The 14,253-nt window shown below is 45.9% G+C and overlaps 1 protein-coding gene across 4 annotated transcripts in view; it reads right to left on the minus strand.

Annotated features, from left to right (window-relative positions):
- Window positions 1-6,550: 6,550 nt before the first annotated feature.
- Window positions 6,551-14,253, minus strand: part of TSC22D1 (TSC22 domain family member 1) — a 130,694-nt gene continuing 122,991 nt past the window's right edge. For 2 of the 4 annotated variants that reach the window (XM_075563042.1, XM_075563045.1), the window contains 2 exons: window positions 9,174-9,225; window positions 6,551-7,981 (listed from right to left, as the gene is read on the minus strand). In XM_075563042.1, the coding sequence (XP_075419157.1) occupies window positions 7,724-7,981; window positions 9,174-9,225 (310 nt within the window). In that variant the 3' untranslated portion in view covers window positions 6,551-7,723. Of the gene's footprint in view, window positions 7,982-9,173; window positions 9,226-9,636; window positions 9,993-10,282; window positions 10,369-14,253 lie in introns of those variants that run through there. The other 2 variants (XM_075563044.1, XM_075563043.1) reach the window with 2 other exon arrangements.

The following is a 14,253-nucleotide window of genomic DNA, read 5'->3' on the forward strand; positions in this document are numbered from 1 at the left end:
AACTTAAGGACTTGATCTGGACTGAGCTGGTTAATTTTCTTAATAAACAATTACTCTTTGATATAAAGTTCTTTCTTATACATCTATGAGTGTCTCTGGATTTGTTTTGAGCCGACCATGGACTAACACACTTTGTTCCTAAGTAAGGCACCTATGAAATATATGAGCAGGGGTCTACAGTGGGTTTTGCAATGAGCTGATACTCGGGTCGTCAGTGGTTGGAACTCAAGAGCCACTTTGTGGGAGAAATAGAAGGAGGCTGCCTGCTCCCATAAAGATTTAGTCTCAGAAAACCAAAAGGGCAGTTCTACTCTGTCCTACAGGGTATGAATCAGAATTGACTCCATGGCCATGGGATTTGGCTGTAACTATCAGAATATATTGCTAATTTAATGAGAATTCCTAAAAGAACTCACTCCCAGAAATATTTTTTGTCAAGGTTTGTCTGAGAAGGCATAGCAACAGAATGCTTTAGATACATTGTATAATAAAACACAACTCTACTGCTCCACAGCCTTTTGGCTAAGATCGCATATAGTAAGAAAAAGATCTGCCAGAAAACAAGCTATCTGCTTTATCTTTTGAGAATGTACCTGAGTTGTTCTTGAGAACAGGAAGTACACCTTGTTCAGGATCTGTGGCATGTGGAAGGCACTCAGTATGTCTCTGAATAAACGCAAACACCACTTATTAGATAGCATGGGCTCACTTTCCTTAATCAAAAAGAAGGTATAATACATCTAACTAGAGATATGAAATCTTTACGTAATAAAAATGATAAAATACTGCAAAGAGATTAAAGGCTTGAAATAAATGGAAAGATGTTCAATGTTTTGGGGTGGGAATGCAGTTATTGGTAAGATGTCAACTCTATTCAGTTTAAATTCTCAAAACTCACTTCTACTGAGTTGATTCCGGCTCACAGAGCCCCTGTAGGACAGAGTAGAACTGCCCCTGTGGGTTCCTGAGACAGTAATTCTTTATGTGAAGAGAAAGCTTCATCTTCTTCAGAATAGCTGATGGTTTTGAACCGTTGACCTTGCAGTCAGCAGCCACTACGCCACCAGGGCTCTACCCAAAGTGGTCTACAAATCCAATTCAGTCCCAATCAAAATGCCAACACCCTTCTTTACAGAAAAGGAAAAAAAATCTTGGCGGGGAACAGCACCAGGCTCCTTTATATAGCTCACCATGTTGAAGGAGACAGACAAAGGAGGAGAACTCACTTTCCAACTTTTAAACCATGGGCTGCCAAGTCGATTCTGACTCATGGCAGCCACACAGGACTGCGCAGGACTGCCTCTTTGGGCTTCCGAGATGAATTCTTCAGAGCAACAAACCCCATCCTCCTCCCGTAGTTGAGGACACGCTGTAAGCACTTTGTGTTAGCAGCTGTGTGAGGAGCCAACAAATTCAACACAGATTGGTGCAAACTAAAGTCAGGCAATTCTTAGAAAAGCAAATGCTGGGGCAATGCTGTCAGGCCTAGCTTTTGAACACTGGATTATCAGAGGATGCATGGCACTGAATAAACCTGCTGCAGAACCTCTTCAGTGTGCTGATGCTACCTTGGCACTAAGGCGCCCTTGACTCAAGCCATGGTATTCTCAATCGCCTCCTCAGCATATGAAAGTCAGACACCGAATATGGAAGATTGAAGAATTGATGAATCTGAATTATGGTGCTGGCAAAGCATCTTAAAAGTACCACGAACTGTCAAAAGAACAAACAAACCTGTCTTGGAAAAAAGTACAGCCAGAATGCTCTTTAGAGGCACAGATGAACTATGGACATGTTGCAGGAGAGAACAGTCCCTGGAGAATGACATCATGCTTGGTAAAAGGTGAGGGGCAGCGATAAAGGCCACAAGGTGGATGGACAAAGTGGCTGCAACAACGCGCTCAAGTGTAAGAACCACTGTGAGGACGGGGCAGGACCCGACATTGCTTCCTTCTGTTGTTACAGTGTCACTGACTTGTCACTGACTTGTCAGCAACCATCATCTAGTATAATAACAAAAGCCAAGAGAGAAAATAAATGAAGGAGTACTCGTAAAAAAAGGAAAACGTGTGCTCATCAAAGTGGAAGCAATGCAAAGCTGCAGCAATGGGAGGTGGTCGCTGGCCCGATTGTGCTGTGACCTCTCTGGGTTCCACCACTGGTCACGAGGCTGCTTCCCAATGACCTGCAGCTTGGGTCTAATTAGGCCTTGCTGTTGCACCATCAGCGCGGGCGGTACCAGGGCACCCTTGTCTTCCAATGGAAGATCTTCTTTGGATGAACAATGAGCTTGTGCTGGGCAGCGTCCTCCAGCGCAGCTAGTCTCAGATGAGTTCTCCCAGGAGGTGACAGCCAGCCTGCCTCTCTGCAGTCAGTCAGGGCCCCACTTCAGTAGAAATTGAAGAAGATGCCATGCAAATCGCTCAAGTTCCTGCCAGCCATGACGGTTTTAGAGTTCATGACGTGGAACCAAGATGCCTCTAATGTGCCACTGGCTCCTCAGACCCCCTGGGCCTTGCCAACAGTCCCTTCAAGCCATCCTTTTGCCAGCTCATGAAGACGGTCCACAAGGAGAATGGCATTCTCTGCTGCCAGGGCTAGTGCTAGGAGTCGCACTGGACCACATCAAAGAGAGGGGCAGGTCTGCAAGTCACCCTTCCTCAGAAAAGCCAATGGTGCCACCCCGTCTACACCAGCAGCCAGAGGGGCTTCTTGCTGTGCTGTAACAAACCAGGCACCATCTTCCACAGCCAGGGCCGCCATGACCCCGCTGCAGGGGGAGTGCAGGCAACTGGAACACTGCATGTCAGACCAGCCTCTGTGCTGCCAAGTGTGTCTCCAGGGCCCTAAAAGATGTGGCAGAGGGTTGCAGCCACCACCCAAAACCCTGGACCAGGGAGGGCGCCCCAGGGTCCCTGGGCTCTCCCAGCCCCACATAAGACCCACTGCAGGCTCACACCCATAACCAAGTGTAACTAGCCCCAGAATGCTATAAAAGTTTTTAAAAAGTCTGGCCTGTGGGCTCAACCAGATGAGTGTAAGTGCTTCTGGTTTGGTCTGCAGCCTTCACACATCCGAAATTCTTCCCCAAGAGAAACCCAAAATCCTGGGTCTTGAAAAAATGGACGATGTAGCCTCCTGGTGCTTGGCTGCCCACAGAGCAACAACCAGCGGGGTGGAACGGAGTGGTGCCTTACCCGGGGAGACGGAGGCTCTGCTGCTTCTGAGGGCCCAGCCACCACTGTTTCCAACAGCCTCCCCTACGCAAGGGGTTTTGCAGGAGGGCCCTGGAAACACTGGTGCCTGAAACACCTGATGTAAAGCACCCATTCAGTTTTGCACACTCAAAAATGGTCATTGTAAAAATAAAGTAGATTACTATAGATGTTGAGTGGGCCCACTGGCTTTCACTTCTGCCTGGCACTCCATAGCACTGTTTACACAGAGTTGTTTTCCTAATGAAAATAATAATCGAAGATATATGTGAATTATATATCTGTATGGATAATTATATATATATCTGTAACTGTTCACTTGTGCATCAATATCGTCATTCATAAACACGGGCGATGGGTAACCAGTATCTTCTCTAACTACCTGAGACTAGGTGTCTTTGGTTATTCTTAGATACACAAGACATGGTGCATTTTGGTCCATATTCTAAAAGCTGGCTAGTTTATTTATTTTTACCATCAAATTTAAACAACCACTTATTTATTATCAAATGCTAGATCAGCTATTAGAAAATAAAACAGCCACTGCTTGTTCCTGCCAAAAAATATGTAAACAAAAGGGTATACTGAAAAGCGAACACTCACTCAACACTTCCTTAGAACTTCCCAGCATTCTCCTTACAAAAGCCCCATAAAGATGTCAGCCCCCATTTTAATCAGGAGGAAAAACTTGCCCAAGGTCAGTTAACTAGTAACTGGTAGAAACAGAATTAAAACCAAATTATTAATTGTGCTTGTTTCCAACTCACTGTTAACCAATGTGTAAGAGGATACACAGCCCAATTCTGTGTCATTTTCATGACAGAGAAACACTAAAACCCATGGTTGCAATGTGGCCATCCCGGGTCTTCCAGTCAGGCTCATCCCCCATCACAGTATCTGGCCATGTTCTCTTGTGGTCCACAGGATCCCATTGGACAGGGGTCGGCAAACTTGTGAGATGGAAGAGAGCCATAATAAGTATTTTTTATAAGCAAATGAAATCACCATGATCTAATAGCCTTTAAATTTTTTTTCAATTTTACTTCAGAGCCACGTGAATGTACCCAAAATCGCCAAACAGGGCTCTTGAGTTGCAGGTTGCTGACTCCTGATCTAGTTTGCTTGGGGTCCACCCTGCGTGACCCTGTGCTGGTGTCTCCATGACAGGCTCCAGCATCACAGCACCTAAATTCCTAATTTTAGTTCAAGCAATGAGCAAAACATGCTGCCACGTGGTATAATAAAGCCATATAGACACGACAGAAGTGGCACATTTTACGGCAAGATGGAGTTTTAGTGACCCAATCCAAGGCCAACCGCTGAGCAAGCAGACTTACAGCTCCATTTTTTTGCCCAGAGGTCATGCACTGAACACTTAGGTCTGAACTACTCTGCACTCTCGTATCCCAGCAAGGGCCCATTTACCAAGCCCCATGCAGGCTCCAGGGATGCTTCAGCCAAGTGACTACGGGATCAGGTTGGCAGTGGAGGGGGTGGCGTTCACACCATCTGCTTCCAAGTTGGGCGCCTTTCTCCATTTCAAGGCAGATTTATGTAAGAGGAAGCAGACTTTGTCTGACCCAGTTTCGAATCCTTAGGCCATTCTTTCAGTCCCAAATGGATTTGATGTCTACAATGCAGTCACACTGACAGGCCCTCCGTCACTTAAATTACTTATTTGACATAAAGCAAAGGCAGTCTTGTCAGCCTTGACACTAGTTTCTCATTTCTTGTGATTAACTTTTATAAATGGCTTACTTGTACAAGACACATTTAAAGTCAATTTTCTGGCATGGTATATTCACACCACATCAGAAATAAAACCTTGATTTTAAACCAAAAAAAAAAAGAAACGCCTAATTACTGAATTATGATCATTGCCAATTTGAAACAGAAAGCAAACTTTCATTGAAATGCTAGCATTCCTCCTGCTTCTCCTTTCCCTAGTGGCTTTAACTAATGATGTCACCAATCCCCAGTTCTGGGGACAACATCCTATTTCTTTAACACAGAATTGTAACATAACAGATCATAAATAAATCCCAGGTCAACAGGGCCTAACCAAGCCTATTAGTAAAATGCCTCTTCAAATTACCTAAAATATAAGTCAATCATTTACTTAAAATACCCCTTTAGTACTAACATGTGAAAAAAGCAGCTTTTGCCCTTTTGGTTTTGTTGAGATGTTCTTATTTGACCATTTCATAGGATCCTAAGCTTATTTTGAAACCAAACATCACATACAATGTTCACCCACCACAATTCCGTAAGAGTTTCATGTTTTGAATAAAAAGGTTGCAAATTCCATTAAATTAAGTCCACCACTGAATACCCTGGCACGCCGTTTCTGTTTCTACAAATTACCTTTGGTACCGAAGAGCTGTTTCATTAAAAACCATCAAAGATAAAACAGGGATTTCTATTCACTGAGGTTTTCTTTTTAAAGGAAATGCAATTACTACAGATAGAAACCTTGACTTAAATTCAAAGTTCCATAACCTTCAAATTAGCAGAACATTTTCTTACAATCTTCTCCAATCACCCCATCTATATGGTGCTGATGGCATTAGCTATCAATCGCTTGAACAAGCAGCCAGTCCCCCTGACTGGGTGCTTTGAGTTTTCTAAGATGCACATTGTCCAATAGTTCAGTTCTGAGACCTCTCTGCTCCACTACCCATCCAATTTCAGGTTCACTCCTTAGGTCTCGACAAAGCTTTAGAATTCCCCCCCCCCCTTTTTTTTCCATTTCAATCCACTTTAGTCTTTTGAAACCAACTTGCTCACTTGGTCCCATGTCCCATCCCATTCAGGAAACACTTCTGAACACCTTGGCCAATGTAGCGCGTTGTTGCTCCAGAATTTCTGGAACTGGAAACTCATTCCACTCTCAGACAGCACCGGACCCAAGTGGCCGAGGTTTTGAGGCAGACACCCATCTCGCTACAGATACAACTTCCAACTTTTGGTGCTCCCAGAACTGCTCACGATTGGGTACTCCCATTTCGGTTAATACTAGATGATTTTCGTGGACTCCTATAATTCCAAGGCCACCGGGGAAGTCTTTCAGCTTCCTCTAACAGCCCAGAGGGTGAAGTAACTTGTCCAGGCGGTACAACTAATCCCAAGAACTGGGCTCAGGCACACCCCTTATTGACTGACCAATGTGATGCCTATTTCCTTTTCCAGTTATAGCCTCAAAACATTAGCACCCCTACTTTTTCTAACCCTTCCATCACTTCCCCTCAGAGCTTACTAGCCAAATGATTTTAACTTTGCCTGGCAATATTTGTGGAAATGGCCGCAATTTTGGTAATACTGTCATATGGAAACGCTTGTTTATCAACATTTTTATATGCTTTATTGAAAGTTGACAAGTGCAACAGTTAAATACAGTGACACCTTACAAGTGTTTGGAGAACATGCACAGAAACATATGCATATAACTACTATACAGGGAATATGCAGGAAACCCCTACTGGGAAGTCACTTCTGTAGCTAGAACAGATCAGTTTTTCAAAGTATTCAACCAGCTCAATCAAAAGACTTCAGTGAACAGGGATTTACTTCAACAGCTAGATTCCAGATTACACGAAGAGACCAACTGTGCCACGTCTTTCCGTTTCTCTAGGTGTGTTTTTCCTCCACGGAGTATTTTATATGCAGATCCAGATAGAAAAGAAAACCCGCACCTCCTCAGACAGCCAATGGAACAATGACATCTCAATCTGTACAGTCTAAATAGTAGTTACAGTCCTCTATTGTACAAAAGTTATACTACATACACAAATATACAATAAGCAAAACAACCTTCATGGTAAATAAAGATAGCCTCTGTCCCAGCTACCTGTCACCGTTTCAGCACTCTTAACAGTTTTGCGTTGTTCACGGTTTCAGAAAGAGGCACAGCACGAGACTTGGTGGTGGATTTTGATGACAGCGTGTCAGTTTAGACATGAACTATGTTTACTCTCAGCAGAGGTGAGACTTGTGCAGTCTTCAGCCCTCCCTTTCCAGTTCCTCATAGGGGGCTTCGCCGGGAGGGCAGTCTACCAAGGGACGCCCCTGCTTCATAACCCGGAACACCCCTGCTTCATAACACCGTGGATCAAACTACTTGCAAGCAGGATCAAACTCTTGAAGTCAGGGTGGGGAGCGGGGGCAGGGATGGAAAGGCACACAGCTCCTCAGCATGAATCCAACCATTTCACGGGTATTTGCCAAGCTGCACAAGGTCCCGGTATATCCGTGCGAATGAATTCTCTTATGAACCTTTAAGTCACTCAACTAAGAACTTGTTTCAAACCATAAGTATATGAGTGTTTAATACTGGGGGTGGGGGTGAGTAAAAAAAAAAAAAGAGTATAACATCTGTTCGTCTCACGTCTCTTTTGCAGCGGGCGATGAAATGGGTGACTGTGGAGGCGGATTCCCGCTAGGTCATCTTCTCCCGTCAGGTCGGTTCAGTTCAGATGGCGCACAGGCCAGTTCTGCGAGGGCACAGGCGGCTACGCGGTGGGGCCGGAGCCCTGGGACGCGGGCTGGGCAGGGGGCTGCGTGCTCCCCTGTGGCTGCGAGGTGGCAGGGGGCGAGCCAGTCTGCAGCTGGGCCTGAAACTGGGCGAGCTGCTCGGGACTGGCTAGCGTCTTCAGCAGATTATTTTCCTGCTCCAGCTGGGAATTTTTCTCTATGAGTTCCTTGATTTGCTCCTTGAGGACCTCCACTTCCTCTCTAACCGCATACATCAAATGGCTTTTTACCAGATCCTGGGGGGGTGTCGGGAGACACAAGAAAACAGGCTTTACTGACGGACGATTTACTAGTTTTCCTTACTCTAGATTTCGAAAGCATGATTTTGCATGCTGCATCTGCCGCTTTCGAAGTTCACTCAGCCACCCTTGGGTGCATCCACTGAACCCTACTGCCCAACATGGATAAAAGTAAGTGTTGGGGTTTCCCTAACGTCTTTAAGTGCTCACTGCGTACAGCGCGCAGGAACGCACACCGTCGGCCTTCCAGCTCGAGGGCCTACGGTCTGGGGGCCCGGCGCCCGCGGGAGCCCAAGGGCAGGGCGGGAGGGGCTCCCCGGCCAGGCCCAGCGCCCGCCGTCACGGCCCCGCCCCACGTCGCCGGCTCGCTCCCGCCCGCCCGGAGCCGCCTCCCTCGGCACCAGCTGCAGCCAGTTCCTAAGGAGCAAGTTGCCGCATTTTCCTCCCTCCACCCCCACAGCCCGTTCGTGATTAAGCTGACATCACAGAAACCTGGGCAGAGCGCGCAGCCAATGGGAGCCGGCGCTATTTATAGCTCCGAATTAAAGGTTCGGAGTTTGCCTAGCAACAGTGGGCAGAGAATCCCGTGAGAAGAGCCACAGGCGCTGCTCCAATAACAAAGAACAGCCAAGGCGGAAATAAAAAATAGGAGAAATCCAGGCAGCGGAGGAGAAAACAAAACTTTTCTCCGATCCTCCTTCATTATGTGGTCACCCACGGGACTGAGGAACCATTTGTGCCCGGTCTAGAGGACCTTTCCCCTGGGATCCCAACCCCACCTCCTCCCCACTGAGTTCGAGACCTTCGGATTCCCAGTTCGGCCACATTGCCCGAAGACCTGCCGACGGCAGGAGGAGGCGGGCGGCCACGAGTCCCACTCGATTCCCTGGCCCTAGGGGCTACCGCTGCCAAGCATCCACCACCCCCCGCCCCACCACACACACACACAGCTCAGTCATTAGAGAGCACCCAGAACCCCGAGCCCCACTTTCCTTCCCAAAGCAGCCTTGGGTTGCGGCTCCACGCTGATAAAATGGAGACAGACAGCGCCAGCCTTTCCCACCGGCCAAGGGCCGTCCCCATCACCCTTAACTTAGGGACCGATGGACGGATCCCGACCCAAGACGTCTCAGGCGCTTTAGTGCGGGGGCCCGAATTTCAGTCCAAAGGAGCTTAAATCGGTACCTACCATTGCTTGCTCGATTTTGTTGTCAATAGCTACCACACTTGCACCAGAGGAGCTGGAAAAGAGGGGAAAGATCATCGATCAATGGAATTTATCTTAGACATCCAAGATTTTTTTTAAAGAGAAAAGGTGAGGGTCTCTCAATTCTGTGATGTTACTGGCAATTTTGGAACATTCTGGAATGGTATGGAAGTAACGAATCAGACCACCAGCAGCCACTCTGGCTAACAATTATCCAGACATTTTAGTAAGCCACAAAGGACTAAATTACATAATGTGCAAAAAGCTTGTTCCTCTGCCCAAATCTGCAAAGCGGCTACTCGCTATTCTGATCATTTCAACAAGCAATATCCCTGTCACCGTAGTCTCAGCAATGGACAAAGGAACTGAATTCCCCTTGGCTCTTTCACCTGCATTACAAATTCTCACTAGTCCATTTCTAGACACTATCCCAGCAGACATTTACCTATTGTCAAGTCTCACAGACGCGTTTTCAGTCCCCAGCAAGGATGACAAGAAAGAAATGGAAAAATGCCTCAGTTGGTAAACTCCTAGATCCATCGCCACTGGTCTACACCATTGGGATTTCATGCAATTGCAGCCAAAAACACCCTCGCGGGGAGAGGGGAAAAAATAGAAGAGGGAACACCTGCAGCCCTGCTAGAGCTGGATAAAATCGTTTCTCTTTCTGCAGACAGAAACAAGCAGAAATCAGCAGCCCTAATTTAAGGAAACCCGGCTTCTGGGGTTTTGGCGATCGCAGAGAGATGCGAATCCCACGGTGAGGTACCGAGCCGTTCAGCAGCACCGCTCTACTAGCCCAGCTCTCCCGGTCTTTGCGCAAAATATATGCAGGAAGGCGCCGTGCCGATTGGCCGGCACACTGTTAGGCCCGCCCCCTCTCCCCAGCCCGCCTTCCTCCCGCTCGCCCGCCTCCCCGCCCCCATCTCCCGATCCCGCTCCTCGGGTGGGCTGGCCCAGGCCGCACTCCTAGGGGTCGGATCCTGGGCCGCCCTGGCCCTCCACGGTTCTTCCCAACGCCCCGCGACTCCTTCGCCACAAAATACCTAGAGTCGCCTAAAAAATACGATCGGTGCCTCGCACGTGCTTACGTTTACGGGAGTGAGACCCCCTTCTCTGGAGCTGCTCCTCTCCGCGGCTGCCGAACGGCGAGAGCTTCCTATTTGCAACCAGACCCGTCTGCGCTACTGGGCATGCCCAGTCCCACCGTTAAAGACAAGCAGGAGCTCCAGTGTCTAGATTTCAATCATCTGGTTCTTAGAGGCAGCCGTAATGGGAGGGCTTTATAGCAGGTTTTACTTAGAAAGATAACAACCGAACTGTAATACTCTCTTCTTTTTAACGCCAGTGGGTTTTAGGGGGGGGGGGGGAGAATCACATTTGGATTTTGGTAAATACTAGCTTTCCATTAATTTATCAATTCTTTGTATAAACAAAATAAGAAACACGGATTCTTCGCTACCAAGCCAACCGCAAACCCCATTGAGTTGATTCCAACTCATAATGCCCCTAGATAAGGTTTCTGAGGTTGCAAGTTTTTACAAGAGTAGACAGCCTCAACTTTCACCCACAGAGCAGCTAGCTGGTGGGTTTGAACCGATGATCTTGAGGTTAACAGCCCAACGCTTATTGGGCAGGGCCACCAGGGCTCATTATTTGGTAAGCATATGCAACTGGAGTAAAAAAGGGACCCTTTGAATGAAATGAAGTCCCCAAACTGTCCCCAGCTCCAAAAACCTTAAAATTGCACTCTCCTATCAGTACTTCCCAGTAATTAAACATGACGTTTCACCCATAAACAGAAAAGCTAAATCCACAAGCTGAACCCTCCATGTATCTATTTTCTTTCTTTAAAAAAAATTTTATTAGGGGCTCATACAACTCTTATCACAATCCATACATATACATACATCAATTGTATAAAGCACATCCGTACATTCTTTGCCCTAATCATTTTCAAAGCATTTGCTCTCCACTTAAGCCCTTTGCATCAGGTCCTCTTTTTTCCCCTCCCTCCCCATTCCACCCTCCCTCATGAGCCCTTGATAATTTATAGATTGTTATTTTGTCATACATATCTATTTTCAATAAGTCAAGCTTTTGTAAGTGGCAATTCCATTAATATTCAATCCTATGAACCTCCTCTTCTTACATCAGAGGGATTGAAAGAACTTTACGTATAAGAAATTGTGTATTCAGAGGACACAATTCCTTGAAGTGACTTTTTGCCCATTTGCAGCACCAAGACCAGTAAGAAAAGGGGGTTTATTTGTGTTTAGTCAAGAGTTCCAACTGCTTCCATCTCACCCTCAGCATTCCCTTTTCCCAAACTAAATCAAGGTAACTGAGGGAATGTTAAAGAATACCGCCTCCTCCCCTTTAAAATATTTGCAAAGATGCTTTAGGGTTATACTTTAATATATGACAAATGTACTAAAGTTTGCTAGATTATAAGGGATAATAAAACCTTTACAATGCAATAAAGGTAAGCAAGGCAAGGACTTCAGAGCACATCAGCAGCAGGCATATTTAACCTCTACAATACTGCCCTCTACTGGCGTCATATTATAAAAAACAAAAATCTACAAAGTGCTAGGGAAATTTTTTTAATCTGTTCCTGTATATGCCATCAGTTGAAAATCTGATCACAGAATATACAGTATTACATGGAATTCTCCTATCTCTGCCAGCATACTTTCCTAAAACTTCCATCGGAGTCTTTTCCCACACATTCTTTTTCAATGAACTCAATGCTACCTAGCAGGGATGCATCTGATTTCAGAAACGGTCCAGGAACCACAGCTGGTAAATGTGATAAATGACACAGATGGTAATTCTCTTTTAGGTCAAAAACCAAAATGTGACCAAGAAGTAATAATATTCTTTTTTCCTGTAACTCAACTCAGTACCATTAAGCTGATTGCAATTCAGTGACCCTGTCCTATATAACTATGCCACCTGGCCGCTTTTGTTGTTTTAGGTTCATACCACTCTCCCCAAATATAAGGCTTTCCCTTTACATGATCTATGGTGCTGTAGGTTAAGGGTTGGGCTGCTCCCCACCCCACCCCCCACCCCCACCTCCTTGCCGGAGAAAGATGAGGCTGTCTTCTTCTGTAAATATTCAGTCTGGGAAACCCCAAGGAGCACTCCTTTCTTGGCTCTCTCTTCTCTGTTCCAGTTGTTCTTTTATCTCTTGCAAGGGTGTGACTCAGACCTACCACCCCACAAGGACCATGCTGCCATTAACATAGTACTGACATTAGTCCCATCAAGTGGTCCCGCCTGCTGACAAATGGTGCTGTGTCTGAGTCCATTGCTGTGGCCACTGGGTTCATCACCTGGGCTCATCAGCTGGTAGACCGTTTTCCTCTTTTAGAGAAAGCATAAAAATAGCCTGAAAACAAAAATTCTAGGGGTCGAATGTAAAAGGAATGAAATAGCTGGAGTTTAAGAAGATTACTCAATTAACTGAGTTCTACTTATTCATGATGTTCTTCAGTACAGACTTTTGGGTCAAAACCAAAATTGACCAAGTAATAAGATTCTTTTTTACTGTTTCTATTTCAAACATGTCAATTGTCCATCCATTGTATTAAGCCACAGAAGCAAACAGAAGCAACCAGAGGCTATTTAATGCATTTCCCAACCAAAGGGCACTCTAGTCACCTTCAATTCTTCGCTATTTTAAATGAAATTTCAAGACGCATTCTTGCACATATTTACCATGACACTGTGCCTTTATTTCTGGGGAATTTGCTGGATCAGAGGATATGCAATAACAACAAAAGAGGCGCATAGTCTTTTTATCCAAATGTGCTCAAATTCACTGCCATTAAGTCAATTCTGACTCTGAGTGACCCCTCAGGACAGGGCAGAACTGCCTCTATGACAGGCTTCCGAGACTGTAACAACTTTTTACAGGAGTAGAAAGCCTCTTCTTCCTTCTCTAGAGTGGCTGGTGGTTTCAAACTGCTGACCTTGTGCTTATTAGCTGCCTAACATATAATCTACTCTGCCACTTAGATTCCTTAAAACTGGGATTTTTATCTCAAAAGTAAAAAAGACAAAATTTGGAGATAAAAAAAAATCAAAGGTGATGGGAAGCAAGAACCACAGAGAAAAGCCCATGGGTCAGAATGTGTGAGGCTGAAGGACTAGAATTACTTTCAAAGATTCTTCTATTCGCAAGACAAAACATCTGTGTGTCAAGTGACCTGTGAAGCCACACTGAAAGGAGGGGAAATGCTGCAGTGCCTCCAGCAGGGAGGATGCATGGTGAGAGGAAATGCCACCAGCCACCTTAGCGGGCCCAGCTGCTGAGCAAGAGGTCTCACAGAGGTGGGAATCCGAAGTACAGCAAACAGCATGGGCAGTCAGTCCTCATGTGAGTGAAGACACCTCTGTAACCAGAGCTTTACTGTTGCTGTTATTAGATGCCTCAATTCACGGAGAGCGACACACACACACACACACACACACGAATTATTGTCTGGCTTCAGCCATCCCCATAACTGGTAGTAGCTCAGACATTTGTGATCAATAAAGTTTCATTAATTCAAGAAATACTTAGTGCTGTGGGGCTGTTAGCTACAACAGCACAGGTTGAACGCGCCAGTCCGCTCTGTGGGAGACAGATGAGGCTGTCTGCTCCTGTAAAGACTTACAGTCTCCGAGCTATTGGGCCACTGTGAGTTGGAACTGACTCAATTGCAATGGGGTTGGTTTTGCCAAGGAAGAGATGAGGTCCCTCAGGTCACTTCCACTGTCTAGCTTACTCTCACAAGGCACTGACTATTGTAGGCTGGCCAGCTTTAGCAAATAAAAGCCAAGGGTTTCCAGTTAAATTTGAATTTCAGGCCAATGGCAATTAATGTGTGTGTCAGTACGGGTATGCTTCAGGCAATATTGGCTGTGCCTCTGAAATTCAATTGAACTGAGCCGCCAGTTCTTAACCCAGCAGCCCTGAGTGGGCGCATAACACACATGAATGAACAAGACCTTCGACCCACAGGAAACTGCTTAAAATGATGGTTCATAAAGAGCTGACACTGCCAATCAC

This window comes from Tenrec ecaudatus, chromosome 11 (genome assembly GCF_050624435.1).
Source record: "Tenrec ecaudatus isolate mTenEca1 chromosome 11, mTenEca1.hap1, whole genome shotgun sequence".
Taxonomy (NCBI): domain Eukaryota; kingdom Metazoa; phylum Chordata; class Mammalia; order Afrosoricida; family Tenrecidae; genus Tenrec; species Tenrec ecaudatus.